The sequence below is a fragment of the Gracilinanus agilis genome, chromosome 3 (genome assembly GCF_016433145.1).
Source record: "Gracilinanus agilis isolate LMUSP501 chromosome 3, AgileGrace, whole genome shotgun sequence".
Classification (NCBI taxonomy): Eukaryota; Metazoa; Chordata; class Mammalia; order Didelphimorphia; family Didelphidae; genus Gracilinanus; species Gracilinanus agilis.
The window spans coordinates 100,428,419-100,440,021 of record NC_058132.1 but is presented as its reverse complement, the minus strand read 5'-3'; the positions used below and the strand labels follow the sequence as shown (position 1 = coordinate 100,440,021).

Here is an 11,603-nt window from a genome sequence, read left to right as displayed (position 1 = left end):
GTACGAGTGACATCATGTGAATGTCCCACAGGCCAGAGAGGAGGGGGGCTTGGGGCTGGGCCCAGGACACAGGTTAGGAAGAAGGACTGGCAGTCCCCACAGTGTACAGTCAGAGGACTTGGAGAGGCCATCCTAGTACGATTCCTCTATTTTATAGAGAAAGGATCAGAGATCTGGTGCCATCTTTGGGAATTGTGTACCATGTACCATGTACCCATGGCACCATAGTCTCCCTTTCTTATGGAGCTTGCCACATTTCAGTGAGTAAGTCAGAGGATCATCAAATTTAAATGTGGGAAATCATTTCTTTCAGTATTCTCCCATCCACTTCTTCACAGTGGACAGTCAGCAACTACTCTGCTTTCTAGAGTATCTATATGTCTTCTATCAAATCTATCACTGATATATCCTGACTGGGAACTAGGATTTGGCTAAACCCAGGTTAATAGGGCTTTTCCTCGGGATCCTCAGTCATTATGTTTTTTTGGCATCAGCTTTTGGAAGAAGGAGGCAAATGTAGAGACTGCAAGAGGGGGTTTAGTGTGGAAAACCACATTTATTTCTTACTTTTTAGATTGTGTATTTGAAAGGATCATGGGATTTAAATGTCAAAGAGTATTTCTTCCATACTCCTCATAGGTCATATGAGGAAACTGAGACCTAGGATGCGGAAGGACCATGTCCAAGATGATACAAGTACTAAGTGGCAGAATCAGGATTTCAAACTGAGCTGTCTCACCCCATATGCATTAGATGCTTCTGTGTCTTACCCCTCTCCTAGACTATGAGTTCCCTGAGGTCAGGGCTTGTGTCTGATTCATCTTTGTGGTATGTATTATAAATATGGGCTCACTTGATCATGCTAATATCATCCATTTCCTTTCTCTTTTCTCTCTTACAGCCAATAAAAAGAAGGAGAAGGAACGGCCCGAGATTTCACTCCCTTCTGATTTTGAACACACAATTCACGTTGGATTTGATGCTGTTACTGGAGAGTTCACGGTGAGTCCCATTCAGGGACCCATATGACCCCTTTTCTCCTTCAGGTTTGTGTAGACCCACCTCTAACTTCTATAAGCACATTGAGTGCTGACCCCTAACTAGTGTCTTTACCTCGTATCCCAATTGCTCATATGGAAGAAGACTTCAATTTGCTCTACTTGGGCTCCAGGAGGCACAACCAGGAGCAACAGGTAGAAATTGTAGAGAGGCACATTTAGGCCTGCTCTAAGCAGGAAAGCTCATTAATACTTAGAGGATCACAGAAGTAGAATGTGCTGCCTTGGGGTCATGAGTCTGCCATCCTTAGAGGCTTTCAAATAGGCTCAATGCTGACCTGTGACTCTGATTCAAAGGTGGCACTAAAGAGCCTCTGACTCTGAGGTCTCTTCCAAGTCACAGACTCTCAGATTCTGTCACCAGCTGTCACTCTTGGAGGGACTCCTTCTTCCTCACTTCCCTCCCATCTCCCCCCCCACCCCCAAATCTGCCGGTAGCCAGAGTAGAACTGATTTATGTGGGAGAAATGTAGAGATGAGAAAAAACATGGACCTTTGGTATGGCAGAAAGAGTCTGAAGACCTGATTCTGAGTTCCCATTCTGCCATTTCTTAAGCTGTTTTATTAGACAAGTCACTTTACTTGTCTGTGCCTCAGTTATCTTACATATGAAATAGGGATAATAATTCTTGCCATACCTCCCGCTTTGGATGGTTTTGAGATTTCTGTGCAATGAGAGGGATGTAAATATGCATTTTAACTTGTTTGCCTCAGTTTCCATCATTCCAAAATGGGGCTAATACTAGCATCTACCTCCCAGGGCTGTTGTGAGGATCAAATGAGATAATATTTGTAGAGCACTTAGCACAGTGCCTGGCAACATAGTAGGCATTATATAAATATAACAATAATGATGAATATAAAGTACCTTATAGATGAAAGACAACTTGGTCCAGTGCTTAGGAGCCTGGATTTGGAATTAGGAAGACTCTTGCCTCTGACATATACTGCTTTGGTGACCCCAGATTATTTAATTTACCTCTCAGTGTGCTCAGCAACTCTCTAAGAGTAAAAATTATAGAATTAATCCATCAGTAAACATTTATTTAAAGCCTACTGTGTACCAAGCACTGTGCTAAACGCTGACAATACAAAAAGAGGCAAAAGACAGTCCTTACCCTTGAGGAGCTTACAATCTAAAGAAGGAGCCAAGAGGTAAATAAATATATGAAGGAAGCTATGTATAGGATAGAAGATTTCCAGTGGTATCTTCAAAATGGGAGTTCCTCCAGACCGATGAAATTATAGGTCTGGAATAAATAATAATAATAATACTAATTCAAAAAGCTAATACTTATGGTAATTGTGTAAATGAAATTAGCTCTAGCCCATTCATAGTCAAAAATCTACTTACCCTAGGCATCTAGATTATATCATCCCCACCTCCATCAATGGGGAGGGGAGATAAATTAATCACATGTGACAATAAGTATCAAATCAAGAACAAGGGACTGCCCTTTGGGCAGTCCAGATCAGTGTAGAGGCAGCCATTGGTCCACCTGAATTAGAGGTGGACCCACAGGAAATGACTAGAGACACTATCTCTTTAAATATGTGGGTTACAAGCTGGTGAAGGAGTTCCCGCTTTGAACTTGGTGCTGAAGGTGCTCGGCTGAGACCTCAGACTGCTTCTACTCTGATTTGTTATGTGGGTAAGTTAGACTGACTTCCTTGGCCTACCTTGGCGTTTCCAAACTCTGCATTAAGTAGGCTTATAGCCTCTCTGATTTCTAAGGTCTTGTGGCTTGTAGCCTAGTTTAATTAGCCTTTTAATCCTCCCTCTCTCTATTTCCCTACCTTTTACCTTCCTAATAATTGTAAATAAATTACCTTAAACCTGATCCTGACTTGGGTCTATTTTAATTATGGAATCAATCTGAATTGTTGATTCCTGGCAACCACATTTTAAATATATATCTATGAATACCTAAAATCTCCCTCTTACAGTAGCAAGAACAAAGATGATGCCGGCTAATATCGTTAGGAATCAGGCTTTGAATCCCAGCTCTGTTGCTTATGTGGCTTTGGGTAAATGATTTAATCTCCCTGGCTCCAAGCCTCCTTATATGTAAAATGAGGGAATTAGATTGAATTAACCTTAGGTTCCTTTCTACCTCTGAATCTATGATTCTGTGGCTCTAGAAATGAGAAAATAGAATGTCAGAACCCAGAAGATCCTTAGAACTTAAAATATCAGAGCTGAAAGAGACCTGAGAACAGAGATAGAGAAAGCAATAATAAGTACTTACTATGTGCCAGGCACCATACCAAGTGCTGGGGATACAAATAAAAGCATTCTAAATATTTCCAGCCCTCAAGGAACTTACATTCTAATGGAAGAATGGGGTGGTGCAAAAGGGGGATGAGTGAGTATGCTTGGTGCTATGGCTGGGATACCTGGAAAATTCTCTAGATGCCTACAATAAAGCAAGGTAAGGTAGAATCTGGCTTGTCAGAGCCCAGTGCAGTTTCCGAGCAGAGTCCAGTTTTCCAGGAGAGAGGAAATGCCACTTGGAAGTGCTACAAAAAATATAGACTATTAGGTCTTGATCAATGATACATGTAAAATCCAGTGGAGTTGCACATCAGCTACGTTGGGGGGAGGGAAAGAATATGAATCCTTGTAACCATGGAAAAATATTCTAAATTAATTAAATAAAAATTTTCAATTAAAAAAAGATAAAAAGAAAAATATTTTAGACTATTAGAGCCTTGAGAGACATTAGAGCTTGGAATGTCTATGCAGGAAATAATTTATTACAATGCCCTCATTTTATAGATATAGAAACTTGAGAGGGCAAATGATTTACCAAAGGCATTTCAGTAAGTTAATTAGCAGAAGCAGGATGACAAGCCAGGTTCCATGACTTCCAAGCCAGTGTTTTTTCCTTTTAGGCTGAGCTAAGGTTCTCAGTGAACAAAGAAAAATTCAGAGAGAAAGGTATTGACACAATTGATATCTTCAAGTATTTTTAGAACTGTCGTGTGGAACAGTGATTACACTTCTTCTACTTGGCCTCAGAGGACTGAAATAGGAGCAATGGGTGCAAGATTTCTTGTGGCCGATTTTGGCCATGAGCCCAGGAAAAACTTTATAAAAGTAGAACAGACTTCCTTCTATTGGAGGTCTTTAAATAGAAACAGAATAGTGAGACAAATCAAGTGATCATTTATTAAGCGCCTACTCTGTGCACGACATTGTGCTGATTAGTGGCTTAATAGCAGGGATAATTGCTTAGAGGATTCAGAGATTCCAGGAACTTTGCCTCTGTTGAATTGTATGATTTAAAGTGGGCTTCAGTGTCTTCCTTTATAATATTTGCCAACAGGGCATTAGGGGAGATATTCCTGTTTTAGGAGGAAGGAGTATATGTAATCCCTCTTGGGGTCTCATCTAACTCAGAGATTGATGGTTCCTCCACTGGGGAAGTGGAAATATTTTCAATAAAGAGAATTGAGACAGAAAGAGGTTTTTGGTTCAACTTCCTATAACCAGGGAATTAAATTCACCAAAACAGCACCAGAAAATTAGCTCACATTTTTGTAATTTATAGAACAGTTTCTTATCAATAATCAGTGGAGATAAGAAACTCAGGCTTTTTTATTCCAAGCCTTGGTGGGCTTTCCTTGGCATAGAACAGTCTTTCATATTATATGTTATATAAAAATATATACATTGTACATCGTATTATATATTATAATTATGTTAAATGTTAAAATGTTAAATATATATAAAGTGAGATATAGCTTCTAAATGCAGTTGGCCCTAAAATGAAGAGAATGTCTGAGCTCGACCCAGCAGGACCCAGAGCCATAGCAGAGAATGGTGAGAACCTGGAAACCTAGACTATTAGCCGTGGAACAGACCTCACGAGGGTTATTGGTCATAACTTGTACTGGAACAGTAGTTCTTTCTACACCCCCAAAAGGGGTCATTATTCTTCCACTTCTAGGCAGGGAATGAACCTCAGGTCCTCTTTGAGGATGGATAATAGGATGCTCTAGAGCTCTAGAGATTATCTTGTCTAGATTCTTTATTTCCGTTATTAGGAAGTGAGGACACAGAAAGATTATATGACTTCCCCAAGGTCACAAAAAAGTAATAAGACTCAGAGCTGGGATTTGACCCAGGTCCTTTGACTGGGACTGACTCCAATACTCTTTTCTTCACTACATTATATTCATTTTTCCAAGTTCTTTAAGGTTCCCAAAGTTATTTCCTCATTTAATTATTTAAATTTAAATTAATTCCATTTAATTATTTATTTTCATTTTTAGTTTTAAATTATTTAAATTTTAGATTAAATTATTTAAGTTTAAATTACATTTAATAGATACGATGATTCTGGTAAGTTAGATAGAATGGTAGTGCTCAGCTAGGTAGCACAGTGGATAGAGTGCTGGGCCTGGCATCAGGGAAAAATGAGTTCAAATCCAGCCTGAGGTACTTACCAACTGTGTGACTCCGGGGCAAGTCACTTAACCTCTGTCTGCCTCAATTTCCTCATCTGTAAACAGGGGTGATAATAGTACTGCCTCTCAGGGTTGTTGTGAGTATCAAATGAGGTCATTTGATACTCTTTAAAATATTCTTTATATTCTTAAAAAATTAAATTAAAAAAACTTAATTAAAATTTTTTAAAAATATTCTTTAAAAAATAATATTCTTTTAAAAAAATGCTGGCTCAATAGATTGACAACCAGGCTTAGAGACAGGAGGTCCTGGTTTCAAATTGGGTTTCAAATGTTTCCTAGCTGTGTGACCCTGGGCAAGTCATCTAACCCCCATTGCCTAGCCCTTACCACTTGTCTGCCTTGGAACCACAGTATTAATTCTAAGACGGAAGGTAAGGGCCTTAAAAGTAAATACATAATTTTTAAAATGCCACTGTCCCTTACCAATAAATTCCTTCTCCTCCCCCAAAAGACCCTTCTCTTGTACCCAAAAGGTACAGTTAAAATAAATGAATAAATCTTGCCAACATCTCTTATAGGGGATGCCAGAACAGTGGGCCCGCTTACTTCAGACTTCCAACATCACCAAATCTGAGCAGAAGAAAAATCCCCAGGCTGTGCTTGATGTGTTGGAATTCTACAACTCCAAGAAAACCTCCAACAGCCAAAAGTATATGAGTTTTACAGGTAGGTGCAGGTGTGTGTGCATACGTGTGTGTATCAAGCCATTATTCTGCCATATTGACTGAACGTTCCCTGCGTGCCCATCACTGGCTAAATGTGTTGTATACAGAGACTAGACGTGTGATTTCATTGCTGTGGGGAACTCCCAGAGGATGGAATTCTCTCTGCCCATTCAGGGTGGCACTTTCTCTTGGCAGAGTTGCCCAGGGCACCAGGAGGTAGTGAAAACACAGATCTTACAAATGTAAGATATCCAAATTCATTCATTTCAGCAGTAATTTATTTAGACATCTGCTCCGTGCAGGGTGGTAGAGATAATAGATATGAAAAATGACACAGTCCCTGCCCTCAAGGATCTTACTGTTTAGTTGAAGTGATGAGATTCAGCCTCAAAAAAGTATGATCCAAGGTAGAATTTGATAGGCTTAAAGGAAATGAGGGTATAAGTTGAGAGAGATGCTTTCCATCCTTTCTTTAGAGAAGGGTCCATAAGGGAGTGGGTACCTGATCTGGGCTGAGATGAGATGTTGAGATGTGTAGAGAAGGCACTCCAGGTAAGGTGACAGCTAGCTCAAATGCACGGAGACAGGCAAGGCAGGAGAAAATGACTGTGAGTTGTCCAGTTTGAAAAGAACATAGAAAATACAATACAATAAAACAAAGTACAATACAATACAATACAATAAAACAAAATAAAATAAAAAGAACATAGAGTGTGAGAAGCTTGGAAAGGTAGGTTGGACTTTCTGGGTGATGGAAAATTTTAAATACTAGGAAGAAGAGTTTATATTTGATACTAGTATATATGTATGCACACATATATGTAATGTATTCTGTATGGTATGTAAAATATTGTATAATATATAAGTATCATATAGATATCAGACAGATATACATATATAAACTAGTGGTGTCAAACTTAAATAGAAACAGAACACTATTGGCCACATATTGACTTAGAAAACCACAAGTAAACATTATCTCTGTATTATAGTTTTACTTATGTTAAACATTTTCTAGTTACATTTTTAAAAAACACTTTCTATCTTATACTAGCATTATCTATGTTGTATTATAGTTTTATTTATGTTGTTAAACATTTTCTAGTTACATTTTTTAAAAACACTTTCTATCTTATACTAAGTATTGATTCTAAGGCCATTGGGGTTAAGTGACTTGCTCAGGGTCTAGCTAGGAAGTGTCTGGGGCCATATTTGTACCTGGCCTGGCCCTTTAGCCACTGTACTAGCTAGCTGCCTCCCAATTATGTTTTAATCTGGTTTAGCCTCACTCAGGAGTTTTGTAGACCTTGGTGTTTGATAGCTCTGCTCTAAGAAATGGAGTGCCCCATAACTATTAAAATTTTTTATTTTGTATAGTTGTAATGTAATAATTTCTGAACATTTTGAAGATTTTTTTTTTAGTGGTTGTGTGAAGATTGGTTTGGAGAAAAGAGAAATTAGAGTCAGGGGGAGACCATTTAAATCACATCAGATTAGAATAAGGGGGGGATTAGGGTATGAGTCGTGCTGAATTAAGGGGGGGGATCATTTATTTAAATTGCTTACCATATTCCAAGCACTATACTCAATGTTGGGGATACAAATACAAAAAGCAAGGTAGTCCCTGTCTTCCAGGGGATTATACTCTAATTGAAGGAGACAACATATTAAAAAATAAAAAAAAGTTCAGCTCCAGGGAGGATAGAATGGGCCATAAATCATAAATGGGCAAAGTCAAAGTGTCCTTAGAATTATGTCAATTAGTCAGATGTGCCAGTAATCTGCAAGGTGTGAAAGTCTTGGACAGATTATAAAGCCTGATTAGGTCCTCCATGTCACTAGAAGGAATAGACTTAGTTATTCTGATATCATCCATGCCATGTGAGGTATCAAGCTGTACATGTGGTCTCTGGGCAGCACAGACTGGGAAAAGGAGGAGGAGGAGGAAGGTCAGGAGGGAAGGAGAGATACCTCTGTTGGTGATGGAGGGTGGTGATCCTGATGGATTCTGGGATAGACCAGGGCTGGAGGAAGGAGACCAATGAGAGTGGAAGGCAAGGGGAGAAGTATGCCCCCCAGTGGTATGCCAGCCACTGGAGTGGAATGGAGGAGCCAGATACAAGAAATGAAATTAAGGTTTGACAGGACTGGATTGGATAAGTAGAGGGTGAGGAAGAGAAGTTATCCACATTAACTCCAAAGTTTTCAAACCTGAGGATGGGAACAATGGGGTTGCTATGAAAAGAAAGGACAAGAAGGACAGGTACAGAGAGGAGGATGTATTTTGCCTAGAACATTTTGGGTTTAAGGTGCTGGCAGGAAATCCAGGTGGAGGAAGTCCAGGAGGTATCTAGAGATAATTGAATGTGAAAAGGAGGACAGATATAGAATAGTAGCTTGAGGGGATGGGGATGTTGTAGATTGTCCAGAGACTGAGAAGAGAGAAAGGAGGAAAAGGCTGAGAACACAGCCTTGGGGGATGCCTATACTTTGGGGTCAGAAAGATGAACATAAAATATTGAAGGGAGGCCAAAAAGAAATGGCCTGACAGAGGGGGAGGAATGGGGAGAGAACAGTGTCCCAGAAGACAAAGGGAGGAGAGAGTATGAAGTCAAGTCAACAAGCGTTTATTAAAAGATTTTATTCTAGGCACTGTGTTACATGATGGAGATATAAATAGAAGCAAAAGCAAGCCGTCGGTGAACATTTATTAAGATCCTACTGTGTGCCAGGCACCATGCTAAGTGCTGGGAATACAAAAAGAGGCAAAAGATAACCCCTGCCCTTAAGAAGCTTGCAATCTAATAATCTAATAGGGAAGACAGCTTGCAAACAATTATGTACATACAAGATAAATGGAAGTAACCAACTGAGGGAAAACACTAGCACTGAGGGGACTGGGAAAGTCTTCTTGTAGGTGGGATTTTTAGCTGGGATTTGAAGGAAGCCAGAGAAGTGAGGAGGGAGAGAATTCCAGACATCTAGAAAGAAGAGGTACAGTCTCCTACACAGAAAAGATGTCAAGTAGAATTAGAACTGAGAGAAGCCAGGAGATTTGGTGATTAAGAGGTCACTGGTAATTCTGGAGAGGGAACCTTCAGTTGAGTCAGGAGAGACAAGCTTAAATTACAAAGGTTTGAGGAGTCAGTAGCTGGCTAGGAAGTGTAAACAATAAATATAGACTTTATAGCAATCATAGGGAAGAGAGAGATGGAATGAGAGCTTCCGACAGGAGGCAGGCAGAGTCTAGGGAAGATTTTTTAAAAAGGAGGATTGAAGAGACCTGAGCACCTCTATGGCCAAGTCTGCAAGCCTTTATTAATGTTTACTATGTGCTCTGCTAAGCAATGCAAAGAAAGGAAAAACAGGCTCTGCCCTCAAGGACCTCACAGTCTAATTGGGGAGAGAACATGCAAAGTCATCTATACAAGCATAAAATAAAATGCACCATGAGAGAGGGAGATTTTTAAAGGTAAGGGGAAAAGGACTTGATTGATGTGGCAAAGCCTCATTATTGGAAGAGGTGAGAGCAGGGGAACAGTTGGAGGGCATAGCTTTCAACAGAGAGAAGTGGGGTACTACCTCATTCTCCGAGGTAGAAGGGATAAAGGTTGGGATGGTTAAGGACAGAGGCTGAAGATGTAGTAATCTGCCGAAGGCTAGTGTGAAGAGGCTGCCATTTGCCAAATCTTTGTCCATTCTCCATTTATTTCTTTCTTTCCACTCATATGGCCACCACCCTTGTTCAGTCTCACAATCTTCTCTTGGACCATTGTATTAGTTTCCTTATTTTCCCCTAACTCAAGGCTTTCCCCTTTTCCAGTCCATTCTTCACTTAGTTGCCAAATAATATTCCCAAAGCATTGGGCTTTAGAAATATTACTCTTCTCAATAAATTCTTGTGAGAGGCATCACATACAAATTTCTGTTTGTCACAGACACATATTTATAGCCATAGCTATCTAAATCTATTTAATTTGACCTGGTATCTCTTAGGTGCTTAATAAATGCATATTCATTATTTGGGGGTGTCTGTAAGGACTTCTTCCTCAGAAGGTCTGGGTTCTAGACCCTTTGACCTATATTTCAGTATTTTAAAGATGTACTATAATCTGTGCAGACTGTAATCCATCCAGGCTTTTAGTTCTGGGGTTCGAAGCCTTTTTTAAGGGGCTTTTACAGATCCTTTTTGATTACAGATCCCTTCAGAACAATGCTTGTAAATGTGTAAAATAAAATACATAGGATTGCAAGGGAAATTAATTATATTGAAATATAGTTGTTAGGGCAGCTAGATGGCTCAATGGATAGAGAACTAGGTTTAGAGATGGGGGGGGGGTCCTGGGTTCAAATTTAACCTCAGATACTTTATAGCTATATGACTGTGGTCAAGTCACCTAAACCCAATTGCCTAGCCCTTACTGGTCTCCTTCCTTGAAACAACTACTTATTATTGATCCTAAGACAGAAGGTAAGGGTTTAAAAGAAACCAGAGTTGTCAAGATATAAGAAAAGAAGTCCAAGGTCCCCAAGTTTAGATGCCCTGTCACTGTTAGTCTTTGTGCACAACTATGGCCAAGAGCATCACCCCAGGGTTCAGTACTCTGGTGATAAGCCTCCCTCAGTTTAAGCTTGCCCTGGGACAATGCACACATTTTATTGCTAGAATCATAACCAAAGACTACCCAGCTTGGGCTTCACCATCTTAGCTTTTGAGGACCCATGATCATCTCCACAACTCAGTGAAGCATTAAAGTGACCTGAGACATTATAGAGTTCAAGAGATTTTAGATGTCCTGTTGGATTCTAATCCCTTCATTTTACAACTGAGGAATCTGCAATTGGGATGGCTTCACCCTGGTCAACCAGTGAGGGAGTATTAGTGGGATCTAATCTTCGAATTTTAGAGCAGAAATAATTTGCTTCTAAATAAAACTTGAATCATTATTCTGAAAGGTCCAGCACAGTTCTTGAAAAGGTGTCTGATAAGCAAAGTTTTTCATGTGTGCTTAGAAGCACAGGAGGAGGTATTCTAACAAGGGAAAGCTGACAAACTATTCTGATACCTTACAGCTGTAGAAGCTTGTAGGCATGTTTCAGAGTGCCTTCAAATACTTTATTCTTTGGGAGAGGAGGAGTTGGAGGGGATAGTTCCTTGTAGTAGAAAGAACCCTGAATTAGGATTTAGACAATGTAGATTTAAGTCCCTGTTCTGCTACTTACTCTCTGTTTGACCCTGGGCAGTTCTCTTTGAGTCTCAGTTTCCTCATCTGTAAACTGGGGATAATAAGGGGCTATCTTACCTCCAAGGCTATTAATATCAGAGGAGATAATTTAAAAAAGCTCATTAAATCCATCTGCTTAAACTAGCAGAACAGAAAAGGAAAAAATATGAGTAAACAAC

The 11,603-nt window shown here is 39.7% G+C and overlaps 1 protein-coding gene across 8 annotated transcripts in view; it reads left to right on the top strand.

Annotated features, from left to right (window-relative positions):
- Positions 1-902: 902 nt before the first annotated feature.
- PAK1 (p21 (RAC1) activated kinase 1) overlaps positions 903-11,603 on the top strand; it is a 73,376-nt gene continuing 62,675 nt past the window's right edge. For 7 of the 8 annotated variants that reach the window (XM_044668177.1, XM_044668175.1, XM_044668172.1 and 4 more), the window contains exons 1-2: positions 903-1,002; positions 6,053-6,200. In XM_044668177.1, coding sequence (XP_044524112.1) covers positions 6,056-6,200 — 145 coding nt within the window. In that variant the 5' untranslated portion in view covers positions 903-1,002; positions 6,053-6,055. Of the gene's footprint in view, positions 1,003-6,052; positions 6,205-11,603 lie in introns of all 8 variants that reach the window. The other variant, XM_044668170.1, reaches the window with a different exon arrangement.